Source organism: Rhineura floridana, chromosome 8 (genome assembly GCF_030035675.1).
Source record: "Rhineura floridana isolate rRhiFlo1 chromosome 8, rRhiFlo1.hap2, whole genome shotgun sequence".
Lineage (NCBI taxonomy): Eukaryota > Metazoa > Chordata > Lepidosauria > Squamata > Rhineuridae > Rhineura > Rhineura floridana.
In genome coordinates this window covers 9657505-9673548 of record NC_084487.1, presented here as the reverse complement: position 1 = coordinate 9673548, position 16044 = coordinate 9657505, and the positions used below count along the sequence as shown (strand labels likewise).

General features: G+C 41.3%; 1 protein-coding gene across 4 annotated transcripts in view; it reads left to right on the top strand.

Moving 5' to 3' along the window:
* The window catches only part of LOC133390161 (ATP-binding cassette sub-family D member 2-like), a 47703-nt gene extending 31659 nt beyond the window's left edge, over positions 1 to 16044 (top strand). For all 4 annotated transcript variants that reach the window (XM_061638156.1, XM_061638159.1, XM_061638158.1 and 1 more), the window contains 4 exons: positions 4996 to 5141; positions 8900 to 8984; positions 11269 to 11394; positions 12048 to 16044. In XM_061638156.1, coding sequence (XP_061494140.1) covers positions 4996 to 5141; positions 8900 to 8984; positions 11269 to 11394; positions 12048 to 12258 — 568 coding nt within the window. In that variant the 3' untranslated portion in view covers positions 12259 to 16044. The remainder of the gene's footprint in view (positions 1 to 4995; positions 5142 to 8899; positions 8985 to 11268; positions 11395 to 12047) is intronic.

The following is a 16044-nucleotide window of genomic DNA, read 5'->3' as shown; positions in this document are numbered from 1 at the left end:
CTCAAAAGACATGCCCTAAAGTTATCAAGGACTTTTTTGAGCATCCATTGGGTGAAACATACTTATGGTTTATGCATTCTCAAATGAGTCTATTCCAGAAAGGCATACTGAGGATTGAGAAAGAAAAAAATTCAGTTGTTGAAGTAGCCACTGTTCTAAAAGAAATTAGAGATTATCTGCAAGAGAGAAAGAATACTTCTTTTCTGAGCCTTAAGGTAAAACAAATTTTAAGAAACTCTGATGAATCTGAGGTACACGAGTTTAAGACAGAAGTAAACCAGTTCTATGAAAACTGTAGTAATTACTTGGACACATGGACTGCCTGCTTTCATAATATAACAGAACATTTTTCGTGGATGACTCTGAGCACAATTCCAAATTGGGAAGATATACAGAAAACCTGTGAATTTATATCTCAGAGAACTAATGTAGCAATTGATGATACTATTTTAATTAACCAGTATGTTGTTTGAGAGGTTACTTAGAAATCAGTCTTGAGAATGGAAACCAATTAATGGCACATGAAAAATGAGTGAAGTTTTTCACCTCATGTGTTAGTTCAGAACAATCCAGTGAATTTCTAAAAATAGCTCAGTATTATTTTGCTATCCCCAGTACTAATGCTAATGTTGAAAGGATTTTTTCACTTATGAATGCTCAATGGACAGATGAACGAAATAGGTTGCAGGTACACACAGTACGACCTATACTTCTTTTGCAGTACAACTTTGGTAACTTCAGTTGTTGTGACTTTTATGATTATGTAATTAAAATGCCAGCAATACTACATGGTGTGTCATCCTCAACCAAGTATGACTGGCACAGCAAAAAACAGAAAGGTGATGAAGGAACTAGTCAAGAAGGTTAAACTAGACAGTTTTATAATCTAGCTAAGCATGCTCTGTATATTACTGTGCCTGGATGTTCTGACAGGAGTGTTCAGAAAATATAAAGTTTGACGGACAAAACGTCAGTGTGGTTTAGGGGCATATGTTCCAACTATTTTATGCTGGATTTTTTATACTGCTGCTCTGACTCATTTTAGGTTTGTTTCTATTTTGTGTTTTATTATGTTTTATATTGATTGTGTATTTTTATTGTTTTTGTAAGCTGCCCTGAGGGCAGGATATAAATCCTCTAAATAAATAAACAAATAAACGTTCCAAAGTGTTGGGGGGAAAAACAACAACTGGACAATCCAAATATCAATATGCAAATAATATGCAAACAATTTGCATAATATTCAAATAATTTACATAATATGCAAATTGGCCTGCCCAGATTTGTGGAACTGGAATATGGCAACCCTAGGAATAACTATTTACACTGAGGTCTGTGGTGTAGATATGCCCTTAGTGCTGTTTCCTATTCTGTAAAAGCCTTCTGTTGTGTTCTAATGCTGTGATCATTATTTATCCAATAAGCATCATGGATTCCAGTAAATGTTAACTGAAACATTATTTTACAGCTGTGAGACAGAGTTTTTGAAAGGCTCTTATATTAGCCCAATCCCCATATTGACCTTATTCCTAAATTCTGTGGGAGTGTCCTGCAGAAGCAGCAGAATTAAATCAATACAGAGGCCTTTTGAAATGGCCACCAACAGTAGCTGACATTGCCCAGTTGTTTGTCCCAGTTCTGAGTCAGTGTTTTAAAAACACTTTTCAAATCCAGTCTCCTATTTATACATAATTTATATAGCACTTTTAAAATGCAAAGTGCTTTATAATCCACAATTATATCATCATGACTGGCCATAATTATTTCTAGTTCAGCCTTTCCCAGCCTTTGGGTCCTCAGTTGTGGCTGAACTACAATTCCCATCATTCCTGACTATTGGCCATGCTGATAAGAAGGTAAGGAATGCCACTTTTAAAAAGGATCTCGTTAAACTAGTGAGTCCATAGGTGAATTCAGCTTGAAACCCACATTTTCCAGGTTCAAGGGTGGCACTTTACCAGGCCACACTGTCTGTTGTCCTGTTCAGTTAGATTCAGTTCACGCTGCTGTAGACATTCATAATTGCTATAGAGATTCTAATAAGGAGAAAAGTATAAGCAGACAGTGGACTCAAATAACTTGCTAGGTGTTTCAAAAAGCTAGGACTTTACAATGGCAAAATAAAGTACACACTGTTATGCATGTTGAAGGCCCATTCATTCTTGAAATAATGTCCAAGCAAAACTGCATACTGTCAGTAGCAGCTGCCTAGGAGGTGGTGAGGTGGGGCTCTGTTGCTCTTCCAAAGAACACAGCAGGTCATTGTTGCTGACCGCAAAGGCCAAGGTGTGAAGAGTTTGGCAGGGTGCAGTGGCAGGAGCACGCCACACTGAACTCCACATGTCTTGGCCCTCTCCTCCCCCTCTTCCTCCACATGGTACATGAGGAACTGTGAATTCACCAGGAGCTCACTACATGTGGGAACTGGAGAGGATATCCTCCACAGTCAGAGGTTAACTTTCTGTTTGTACTGCAGCCTTTCCCACTGCGGTGAAATAGGCTTGTTTCTTCAACAATTGCTGTGGCAAAAAAGAAATAAAGCAAAACTGCTGTTGTGCATCTGATTACTCCTCGGGTCTCGCACATACACCTTCATGGGTGGGTGAGAACTGATGTTTTCAGTGTAAGATTATCAGTAATAAATTGTGGTACTATTACCCTTCTGATATGGGAAAACCTATTTTCTACTGTTCAATGTAAGCAAGCATTAGCATTTCTTAAAGGACATGTTGACATCATTAACATCGCATTAATAGACAGTCACTGGGCATTGTAACCAGTACTGTAGCGCAACTAAACTAAGCTGAACAACTGAAATTATAAGATTTTGCATTCCACATGCTGCCTCTAATTTCCACAGTGAGTTGTCAATGTCACTTGCTATGTCACATGTGACAAACGTAACGTGTCCACATAACACAGAGAAGGAAGTATTTTTAGAACATGGAGTATCAGTATTCAATGAATACAATTTTCTTTTTAAATGCCCAGCGCAAATGAAGACATCTTCTAAGCCACAGCAGATCTCCATTCTATCTTACTCTTTCTTACCACATCCTTAATTTTTTTGAATCCCTGTCCAACAGCTGTACCTTTATCTTGATAGTATATTTCATTATTTATTTAATTAAAAGTATTTCTAAAGTGCTCAATATTTTAAAAATTTCTAAGTGGTATACACTACGCACAATATAAAAACAGTATCTATTAAAACACAACCTAAAACTAATAAAACCACGTAAAACAATGTGCAAGAATATAAAAGTGAATAAAACAGAGATCTGGGGGATTCATACACATAAATCAGTCCAAATGGCTTATGATATTTGCTCTCTCACTTCTGTGTAGCACTCATGTAAAGCCAAGCAAGTATTCACTGGTGCTTTGGCCCTATCCTGATATGTCTTTGATAATCTAAAATACATGCCTTGATCTTATGTTTAATGTTGGACATGTTCATCCATTCATGTAAGTATTGCATCTGATCCAGTGAAAATGTATTTCGATATAAGGAGAGTAATTTTTCAAATAGAAACAAACAAATATTGGGAACTCTAAATCAAATTCTTACAAGATTAAACCTCAACCTCTCAGATATCAGCACAAAACCAATTACCCCTTTCATTCAAAAATATAACCACAAGCTAGGCTGCCCCTGTGTTAATTTAGGAGAATCTTGCTTGGCAAACTGTCCTGGCAATTGTTTTTGTAGTGGAGAAAAGGATATAGTCAGCACCCATAAACCCATAAACAAAGGTATTTCTTTGTAGGCATCCAGCTATGCTCCATAAGCAGAGAATGAATGAAGATAGTGAATCATAGAATCATCTAGTGCTCATGTACTCCTAAACATTTGTAGCAGATTCCCTGAATTATGATGTGAGAGTAGGGTGGTTAGTGTATCCCATGTGAAAAACCTACTTCTGGCATAGAAAGTTTTAGGGTCAGGTAGACTATCCATTTTTCAGTCTCTTTCATTATCTGAATGTGAAAGAGGACATCCAACATTGACAGGACTGAGCCGTGGGCACCTATCAGTGAAGCTGGAAACCAGAACTTGTGCACAGAGGTCAGGGCTGAGAACTCAGAAATCAATGCTGAGGAACAAAGCCAGGAAAGAAAGCTAAATAGTAATCCCAGGATATACTTTTATTTTTCTTTTATTACATTTATACCCTACCTTTCTTTCACCAAGGAGCCCAAGGCAGCATACACGTTCCCAGTGGGCCTCCTATCCAGACACTGACTAGACCCAATCCTGCTTATATTCAGCAAGGTGGTGGCCTCATGTGCCTTCAGACCGTACCCTGACCAGAGCCAGGTAGGCTGTTGTTGCCAAGGCAAAGTCCTAGCCCAAACAGGAAGCCTTTCATAGCCCTTCCTGTTTAGGAGGATCCAGTGGTCAGCCTGGGTGGGCAGGACCAGTCTAGCACCTAAGAACAAATACTGCCCAGAAAGATGCTTGCAACTTTAGTCTGGTGACTTTCCATAGAGGGCAACACAGAGCTGAAGGTTTCCTGCTCAAGCCTTGTGAACTCTTGGTAAATATGTACCAATGATCAGTCTTCTGGGAAAATGGGGGTGTGGGCAATGTGAATTTGGAAAAAATCATAACTTTTGAATAACTGATGTTCAGCAAATGAGAGTTCCACTGTGTATCTACTAGAGATTGAAAAGAAAAATACCATTCCTAATTTAATATACTGTTTTATGCACTCAGGCAAGGTGAACTTTGTGCAAGAAATAACGTATTCATCTTTATCAGGTACACTATTCTTGAGCCAGAGTTATCCATGTTGCTACAGTCTAATCAGTTATTCTGTAAACAATGCATTGTTCCCTAGAGTACGTTTAAGAAAACAGTCATCCTCAAATAATTACAGTATTTAGAAACACAGCATTTAAAGTATTATACACTGTTCAAAGAACCCTAAATAGCAGGGTTGGGATGTGACGCCACATGATATGGCTAATTTTCTTTCTGCTGTTTTACAGGCCTTACATGTCCATTGGAACACTGCGGGATCAAGTCATCTATCCTGACTCTGTGGATGACATGCATGAAAAGGGATACCAAGACCAGGATCTTGAGCGTATACTGCAGATAGTTCACTTGAATCACATAGTTCAAAGAGAAGGAGGTAACTCTTATAGGTCTCCTATTCAAAGTCTGGCAAATGAAGGGCCAGTCAAAAACATGTCTGACACATCCTCCACACCGAGAGAAGGTGGAAGGTAGATAGGGATCTCTTGGTAGAATTCAGGCTGATTTGCCTTCAGTCTGGAAGGGTTTCTAATTTTACAATTATTTAACAAAAACAAGAAGTTGTTTTTTCTGAATTATGTGTCATGTTCTGGTCTGTTGCCACATCCCACAGAGAAGATGGCAGGGCAGAAGGTGCAGGACCACAGAAAGCTCCAAGTAAGCAACTTGCTCCAATGGAGAGCAGACTGAGCCTTTTTTAAGCTCCTGCTCTCAGACTACCTCCCCTCAGGCTCTTTCCCCTTGTGACTAACCTTAGATTCTTAAACGGCCAATCCTCTGATCTGAATATAGGCACTCCTCCTTTGTTCCCTAGCCTAGTGCGATGCTGGACTGGTGACGTCCTGGAGGAGACATTTGGTTCCTCAGGCTCCAGGCAAGGTGCCCGTGATCGTCAAGGCTCTGGCCCTAAAGATACAGGAGGTTCTTCTGGGGGCTCATATTCCTCAGCCTCAGTTATTTCCTGATCCCAAGCAGCAGGCCTAGAGCCCTGCAACTGGCCTGGCTCCTTAACTGGAAAGTCTGCAGCTTCTGGTCTTGACTGCTGCTGGACTCTGGAGTCATGACACCAGGCTACTAGAAAGAAGCAGGAGAGGAAACCAGGACTGGCTTTGTGCGTGCAAGGAAAGCGTGGCTCTGTTGCTGAAAATAATGCCAGAATCTTTTCTGTCATAACTCAGATGTAGATTTGTACTTGTACACCAGGGATGGGAACCCTCTGGTCTGGGGGCCAAATGTGGCTTCTGGACCTCTCTATCTGGCCCTCCTGACTCTCACCAGGCTACATCCATTCCCAAACCATACCCCCCTCACTGGTCCTGCTCCACATTGTCCTCAAATGCTTTTGCCTGGCTAGGATGTGTCTTTGAGCTCTTGATGATACCTGAATGGAGAAGTAGATGTGCTGTATGTCTGATTATTGTGTGGCCTATTGTACAAAGGTTAAGAGTCACGTTCAGTGCTCTACCCACTTTTGCCAATGGCACCGCCTATCAGTGGCATGCAGCCCCCGAAGGGGTGCCCTTGAGGGAATGTGCTGAAAAAGGTTCCCCGCTCCTGCTGGAGATGCAAGTTGTTCCAGTGCATGGCTCAAGGGGTGAAGTAGGTCGTTTGCCCCCAAGCCACTACTTTTTACCTGTGTCTGCAAGAGTTGGAAGGCAAAAACAAAAACGGGAAAGAACTCCTGGGGCTAGCAACAGAAATGACTGTAGGCCCAGTGTGTTTTGGAAAATTCCTTCCTCAAGGGCGTATTTTAAGAAAAAGCTTTGTTATCCAAGGTATAGTCATATAACTTCTGTCCAGTAGCAGGAGTTACAGCAGTGTGCTTTGGGCTCCTGGTGGGAGAAAGGGCTGGATATAAATCAAATAATAAATAAATAAATAAAATAATAAAATGTCAGAAGGAGACCGGTGTGCAGATTAAAATCAGATATTGACACAAGAACTTATTTGCCAAGAAGTTGCTCTAACAAAATTAAAAGTGCCCTTAGGTTCAATAACATTCTCGTCTACCGGAAGAACATTGACAGATGTTTGTGGCAAGAAATGATGGTCAGCCCCATACAAGCCCATCTTGCATGGGTTCCTGTGAGGTTGCAAGAAGACAGCGGAGAGAGAGCAGCGGGCAAGCTGTTGGTGCTTTATTTTGAACACCTTCGCCACTCAGGACCTGTGCTGAACAGAGTTACCGGCAGAGTTACCAGCAGAGGTGCAGTTGTACCACCTGTATTTTCTAAAACTCCAGAGCTATCAAACACTGCCTGCTCATCTGCACCACTGCGTCTTCCTTGCTGCTGCCCTCCCTGCTGGGATTTTTGATATCCAGTTTGGTGGAGGGGCAGCTGTGCCACCTTCACCTTTGCAAGCCCCAGAGCCACCAAGCGCAGCCTGCCCGTCTTCACCACCGTGTCTTTTTTTTGCTGCCGCCCTCTCCACTGGGCCTCTTGTTGTCCAACCCAGCCATGATGGCAGACCCATACCAACTCTCCAATGATATGAGCTCTGGCGCCGGGGCCTCCCCCATGGGCGGATCCATCTACGCCGAGCAGGCCTCCATCCCTTTCCTCTCCTTTCCTCTCAGAGCCCGTCGTTTCCACCTCTTCTGCGGGCAGACCCACCCCCGCCGAGCAGGCTTCTACTTCTTTCCTCTCCTTCCTTTCCAAGCCCGTCGTTTCCACCTTTGCAACGACCTACGAGAGCCAGAGCGTGGACCGCTTCATCCCCGTGATCAAGTTGAAGTACTGCTTGCCACAGATATTGTCTATGTTGGCAAAAAGCTGGACTACTGCTGCTCCTTTTCCTGTATTAGGACTGGCAGATGCAGGACCAGCAGGACACCTCCGTGGTATTCTGTTTTGATGTCAACGTATCTATGTAAGAACTAGTAGACATTGTCTAATTGTTAGGAATTTGTTAGGACAGTGTTAGGAAAGTGTGATTTGTTATTGTATTTTCATTGAAAGTTGTTATTGTTGCTTTTTAATAATGTTATTACCTTGTTATTTAAGTTTTGTAAATTGTACTGTTTTTATTGATATGTATTTCTATATTTGTGTTTATTTTTTGTAAGCCGCCTTGAGGGCTTTTTGGCCAAAAGGCAGGATAGAAATAATAATAATAATAATAATAATAATAAATTTGTTTCTAAAAATACAGTCATGAAGAAGGAATTTTCAAAACTGTATTGGGCTTATAATAAACTACATTTCTAGCATCTAGAATTCTCCCCCCACTCCCTTGTTTGCCTGCAAATTGTGCTGTCCTAGCGGCTGTCTTTTTTGCAGAGGTTTGAGTAAACCAGTTAGGGCCTATAAACCTGAAGTCTTCCCATCTCTGCCCTATATGTTACAGGGTCTCAGTAAAGAGAAAATGTGAAATAATATGGCTGTGTGAGAGAGAGAAATACATTTATATATATGAAATAATTCAGGGTATAAAGTTGTATCCTATGTTACTTTGCATTCTATTGCTGGGCATTTGTCTGAAACATGTCATATTAGCTGTGCAAGCGGGACCTGGAACAAAATGTTGCCCTGCAGAGTAGTCCCTGTTTAGGAGTCTGGATTCTCCATTCTCCTATCTCTGTTAGCATTCCAGAGCTACTGACCGTGATCCGTCCTCATCAGACTGGTTTGGGGTTCCCTTCCCCTTAGTGGGTTCTTCACCCCCCATTTTTTGTACTTTTGCAAACCTTGGGGTTTCCCTATGTGTGCTGATACCTCCCTTTTCTGTATGGTTAGTGCCTAAATAATGACACTTCCTTTGAAGACTGGAATATGATATCATTTTATATCACTATTGCTGCATAGTGCTAACCCTTCGTATTACTCATTTTAAAATATATTTGTTATAACAATTTTTTAAAAACCCCAAAAATTATAAAAATACCAGAAATACAGTTCTGATATAGTTTGATACAAAAATGCACATTGGTTATTTAAGGCTGCAATCCTATCTCGTTACCTGCAAGTAAGCCCGATTGAACTCAACAGGACTTACTTCTGAGCAGGCATGTTAGGATTGCACTCTAAGCTGACCTTATAAAGGCAAAATGGAGAAAAGATTTTAAAAAAAGAAAGATTTGAAAAAGCAAGAGAGACAGAATAACACATTTTCTTCTCTGATGTCTCTTTGAAGGGTGGGATGCTGTTACAGACTGGAAAGATGTCCTGTCCGGAGGAGAAAAGCAGAGGATGGGCATGGCTCGGATGTTTTATCATAAGCAAGTCTGACCCTTTTTGTTTTTCAAGCATGGATAGGATGGACATAGTTAGAAAGTATTGGTACCACTCAGGGAGTTAAAGGCAGAATAAGGTGCATGAAGCTACAGGGGATGAGGAAGAGTCAGCAGTCAGCTGGCATGGGATCCAGTTGGGAGGGTGGTAGGCATGAAGCCCAATGGGCTGACAGCTGGATTAACACACTGAACAGCAGGGATTACTGAGAAATATGGGGAGGAGAAGGTATACAGTGACCAGTTGGTGTTGCCAAACAAAAGAAAATGCATTGCCCAAAAAGAGGACCCCCAAAAAAGATACAGTTTTGCATAAAATTTGTGTATGCTAATTTATATGTGTAGGTGCTAATTTAGGAATAATTATTATAATTTAAAAAATATAGTACAACTTACCATAGGGGAAAGAGTTTGACCAGATGACCCATGTGCATGTTCAATCAGCTGTCCAGGTGTTAACTATTGATGGGCATCTTTAAAGTTCCTGATTTCTTTTCTAATGGTTATTTGTCATTATATTGGGCATATAGCAGACAGCCGCTCAAAGACTCTATCAAATAAAGGACTGTCCTCGGTAAATTTGAATGATTGTCCACCTTGGCTGAGAGCCTCATAAACCATGTGTGTGAATGTCTATAAAGGAAGATCTGTTATCACCCAGCACAGTGCCGTAACTAGGCAGGTGCAACAGGTGCACAGGCCCAGGGCCCAGGATGAAGGGGGCCCTGAAATGGAACTGACAAAAAAAATTGTCAAATATAATAATATTTTCAAATTTTAAATTTTGCCACCGTGCTCTGCTGTGTGGTTCAGATGTCAGTGAACCGAGTGCGTCGAGTGAGCCCAGGCAGCCCATTGTGTTATTTAGCGGATTGGCGATTGGTCATTGCGTCGCTCAGTCCCTGGACGCCCTCGACGCCCTCTGCTCACCAACATCTGAATGACTGAATCGCAGGACTGATCGACGCACGCGATGGGAGCGAATGTTTATGTTTATGTCGTGGTTTATGCCACTTTTCACCCAACGACCACAGCTGAAAATGTTGTTGACGCTGTTTGTTAACTAGTCTGACTTCGACTTGTGATTTGATAACGAACGAATTACTTTGTTTTTGCGTTTATGTGTTATTGCGGAAACAGGTAGGTAAGCTTTATTAAATAATAAAAATCTCAAAAATACGTTCGTATATTTTAAGGTTAAGGTGGCGAATCATCTATTTGAATTTAGCTATTCCCCCCCCCCCAATAAATTAAAGGGCCCAAAAATAAAACCTTGCACAGGGCACATGAAAAGCTAGTTACGGCACTGACCCAGCAAGTCACAGAAATGTGGATAAGAATATAAAAAGCATGCTAGAAACTCAGTAAAGTAGGCATTGTCCATGTGCTGTATGTCTGCACCAGACCCCCTTAGTTGTTCCTGTGTTGCTTTTTGTGCATTTAAAGTATGTATGTACAAAGAAGGATCTAGTCATTCTGGGGTGAAAAACAATTTTTTTTAAAATTACTTAAGAGTAGGTCCAGCAACTTGTCTTATCAAGCGGTACATGGACAGAAGCTGTGTTCAAGTAAATGTACTTGTGGCAGGTAGCCCAGCTTGCTTTGATGTTAAGGGACAGTCCATACAAATACCACCAAACATACTGTGAGGAAAATAGTGCTTAGCTGAGGTACTAACATTCCCAGAAAAAAACACAGAAGTAGCGCCCTAATGAGGGACAACATTTGGATAAACACTGCACCAACTGCTCCCTGTGTCACCCAAGACATCAGGAAAAATACCTAAAAAGAGTCTCTCTCTCTCCATACTTCATATAGTCACTATGGTGGCATTTTGGAAGATTAATTTCACCTTTCTGGAAGAAGATAGTTGCAACCATTTTGAAGGATGCCCATTTGCTTTGCTCATGGTGGTCATGAGAGGAAACAATCACATTTGCATTTCATAACAATTAAGTCTATTTCAACTTCAAATGGCTAAATGTTCTCATGGATATTCACAGCTTGAATGTTCTTAAACATCTAACATAATGGTATATAATATGACTTTTTGTTTAGCTTGGAAAGCTATCTGGGGCAACCTACCTCATAAAAGCCTATAAAGTGCATCATTTTGAAGCCAACACTTGAGTGCACATGTGGAGGAACCAAGTCACATATGAATGCAATACATTATGCATGAAAATGAGCATCCTTGTTAGGCTTCCCTAAATCATACCACTTGTTGCTCCAAAAAGTAAATGAATAACCATTTGTTTTCCTACGTTACAAGGCCCAAATATGCATTGCTGGATGAATGCACGAGTGCTGTCAGCATTGACGTTGAAGGAAAGATATTCCAAGCTGCAAAGGGAGCTGGCATATCCCTGCTTTCAATAACGCACAGACCATCTCTTTGGTGAGTTCTTAAGCAGCGCCACCTTTTTTTGCAGCCAGGTAATGGGCATAGGTTCCACCAGGTATTGTTAAGTCAATCGCCTTTTTCGAACATTCACCTCATGATTGTAATGCGTGGGGTTCCCAATGACAGGGAGAGCCTTACAGCAGACTCCCTTTTACAGCACAAGGCATTCCTTCAAAGATGTTCCTTCCCCCACAACATGTGGATGGCTAGGAATGTGGCCAGTGGAGCCAGCTTCACTCTTCCCCTTCATGCAGTCATGATCACGTGGAAGTAAATGCTCCAAAAGGTCTCCCATTTCTGATATATCTATTTTGCCTCAATATATTAGAAAAGCCTTTAGCATTGATTCTCTCCCTTTTTGTATACCAACTGATTTGTACATCATTTGATTTCTCCACATTGGGGGTGGGGGAAGAGGTGATATGGGAGGATTGGAGAGGAGGATGAAGCCAGCTGATTGCCTCCGCAATATTTACCTCCATGGACGTACCATTTGTTTTTAAAAGTTGTAATTCTTGCAGATGCCAGGCTTTAAGGAACCTGTTGTTTCTGACATCTTACCGAGAGTCTGCCCGCTCATCACGGCATTCATGTGAAAGTTCCAAATCCTGTCACTAAATTCCTGTGTTTCTCTTCTTGTCATGCAGGAAGTACCACACGCACTTGCTACAGTTTGATGGGGAAAGAGGCTGGCGCTTTGAACAGTTGGACACTGCTATCCGCTTAACCCTCAGTGAGGAAAAACAAAGACTAGAATCCCAGCTTGCCGGAATGCCAAAAATGCAGCAGAGACTCAACGAACTTTGCAAAATCTTAGGAGAAGATTCCGTGCTCAAAACGATGGATAAAGAGGAATAAATGTTTTTAGTTTTTTTCCAGTTTTTTTAAAGTGATAAATGCACTTTGATTTCTGAGACACTATGGTTTGCATGCACTGTGATTAGCTTAGAGTGTAAGGAAATATAGTTGGCCACAAACTAAATGCTTCAAAAAGCCACCAATCTTCTAGGGTTAAAGAAGAAAGAGGTTCAACCTAGTGCTGTCCTGAATTTTAGTGAGTTTTGATTTTCAAAGTGCCTCTTGCAAACCCTTCTACCTTAGTGGTCTTCCACAACTGTTTATGCCTGTTCTGATGCTGCTTTGATGCAGTTTTTAGCGCTTCTTTATTTTTCACTCCGTGACCCCAGGCACAGCACCATATAGCAAATCAGAGATGAACAAGTGACAACATGGCAGAAGATGGGCAAAGCCCTCCCATTTCCCGGTTGGGGAGGGAACACAGTGATTGTAGACACTCAGTACTGAGCTAGATGGACTAATGGTCTGATTCAGTATAAGATAGTTTCGTATATTCCCTAGATGTAATGCGCACAGTAAATCTGTGTGGCAAGATGTTTCCCTCAATCTAGTTCTAGTTGTGCATTCTTATAATTGACTATTTGGAACAGAATGATGATGTAGGTGTGCTCAAGATATACATCCAAATGCAGATTTCATTGACAAACATCTACACTTGGATGTGCACCCAACTGCACATATCATTGTGGATGTCATCCATCCATGCTGCATTAATTTCAATATATGCATTCAGATATACATCCAAATGGTTGTCCACACTCTGTCCCAACTAACCAACAACATACGGCTCTAGGACTGTCTCCAGGGTGAGCAGGCTCTGAGCAAAGTGCTGCTGTGTCAGCCATTTCCTACAATGGTGACCCTAACGTTTCTGGCGGCCCTGGGAGACCTTTCTTGGTGGCAGCCTGCAACAAAGAGCCACAATGCTCCAGAACAACTAAATTTCCAGGATATTGTTGGAAACATCAGTGGCGTCCACAAGCCACCATCTGCAATCTTTTTGGATTTTTTTTAAGTGCCCATTGCAGTGGTCAGGAATGGACCCACTGGGATGTTGGAGCCCCAGCTGATGCTGAGCTTGCTGGACTTGACCAGGGGAGGATCCTTCTTGTCCCCAATACCCACAGCCTTGGGAACAGTTTGACCCTTTTTTTTGCAAAGAGGTACAAAACATTCACTGAAAATAGTAGGGCTTGTTTCATGGCAGGACAGTGGTGATGGTAGTGGTAGGAATGTTTACAAAACATGTTTCTTCATTTTGGCTCAGCACTGGTTTGAACTCTGGAAAGTTAACAAATAATGCACTGTATGATCAGTCATTATACCTTACAGTAGCTCCTAGTGTGACAAACTCATGTTGCTCCTGGAAAGCTACTTGTGTGGTTATATTATCATGACAGATTCTTGCTTCAAAACCAGCATGTAGAATACTCTCTCCCACCCAACTGCTGTGTGCATATGATTTGCCTGGTGTCTTACCCAGGCATGGAGCAACATAAGGGCAGGGATGTGGTGAGTATGCAGGTGCATGTGGGAGGGGGGGAATCTAACCCAGATGGAGGGGGATTGTTTGTTTAACAATCTGTATAAAAATGATATTTCCAACTGATAATGTATGCATGTCATCAGCTATACTTCCCTGGTAACAAAATGACAGGCAACTTAGAAGATAACTGTTGTTGCGGCCCAGTCCTTTCCATTCCATGCACAGACAAGTGAAAAGGTAGACATACAACTTGCATAAATGGCAAACATGCTACAAGGAAGACTTATTTCCTCTCTTTGAGAGGTATGCATCTCTGTCCGATGAACTGATTTCAGTCCTTATCCCTTTTATGGATCTATTGTATTATCTGAAAAAGGCTAGATCTGCCTAGTACATCAAGAGGGAACTAGAGGACATTGTTGTAAACAAAGATGGTGGCCAAAAGCCACTGTCCACAGTGGTTTAAGTGCCCGAGACAATGGTCAGAGGTGGATCCAGTTGGCAAAACGGAGGTGGCTCCAACGAAATAATAATGGGGTGAGCAAAGAAGAGCAGGGCAGGTTCTGGGGAGACTAGTTCTATCTACCATATTACATCTTCCCAAACAAAAGAAATTGTATAACTCGCATTAATAGTCTAATCATAATTCCATTAAGTTGGAATCAAACCCTGTTTATTCCTGTTGGGCTTACACTCAAGTAAAAGATTTTTCCTTTAGCCACTTAACGTTAGGGAAATAAGTGTACTTTATCCAGGAATCCATTATGGAGAAGGTTGCATCTTTTGAATTTTCCCCCTGTTAATATAGTGGCTAAGCCTAGAAGGGGTGTGTTGGGGGAACATTTGGGTCATTATACGGAGGTAATCAGAGAGATATCACACAATGAGGCTGTCTGTCATCTTCTCACATACATTCTGGGAGGCCATATTCTCCCATTCAGGCAAAGCTCCTTGTTAAATTTCAGTAAGCTGCAGCTTTAGTGCTATTTTCTTTTAAGTTCCCTTCTCCCTAGTAATGTCGTTCTCACATAGTGAATCAAATTTGTTCACATGAGAACATCACAGGGAAAATGAAGGCAATGCAGAATGAGGACAATGCTTTTACTCTGAATTAGCTGGTTTTGCTTTCACTGATGGGATGTCACTTGTTATTAGAAAACAGGCAAATTTAAACAAAAAGGCACCAAAACTGCAGCCAATTGGGGCTACAAACACCAGCAAGCAGGCACAAAATAAGTGGTGCAATACCTACAACACAAAGATCTTTAATGGAGTTAAAATAAACACCGCTTTGCATCAAGAAACTACCCTATATAAGTAAGCAGATACATTTTCTCCACCAGAGGGCTGGAGGTGACAATAAAAAGCCAAGGGAATTCAATTCCTGCTATTTTCATTTGTATCTCTATCCCGTTTTTTCTCAAAGGAGCTCAAAGTGCTATACATAGAGTTTATCCCATTCATTTTCACAACAACCCTGCAAGATTAATTAGGCTGGAACATTTGCTTAAGGTGCTTCTCTCTCACACACATACACAAAAGCTTCATGGCTGAGACAGAATTTGAACCCAGGCCTGGTCCAAGTCCATCCATTACACTTCACTAAAAGGATATAAACTGGATTGTAATGGATCCATCTCCTTTCCAGACAGTTTAAATTTATATTTCTTCAACAACTCATGAAGAAATACTTAGGAGAAGTTCCATGGCTCATTAACAAGTATAGGCAAAGCCACGTAATCTTGTCCAGATGTAGCCAAAAGCCTCCAGTCAAGTAGGCCCAAAGCGTTGAGATGGTGGCAAAATGATTGTTTTTGGAAATACATTGCATGGTGGAATCCAGAGTCCTGTACATGCCCTTGTTGTTTGCATCAGTGAGATAAATGTATCTGCAACATTTCTTTGGCCATCTCCTGGCTATGGGCATTTTATTGAGCTACCTTTTTGCAGATGGCCTGCTGCTGTTCCTTCAAAGTCATTTCAGAAACCAACCTAATGGATTTTTCAGGAACTGTTTATTTTCAGAGGTAGATTCAGAGAATGCTAAATTAAGCATATTTGTGCTTTAGTCACATCAAGTTGGTGCAAGAAGTTATACAGAGCACTGGAGCTTCAGCTCCTTGGACAGCTCCTCGAAAGATTGGGCTAAAACACAGTGCAGATTCACTACCCCACTGACATTGGTGCTGCCAGTCTCCACTGACTCTATTTAAATTTGGCTCTCTTCTGCTCCCTCTCCCACATTAACATGAGCTTCAAAAGCACTGTAACTTTTTTGTGTGCAAATATTCTAAGATTCC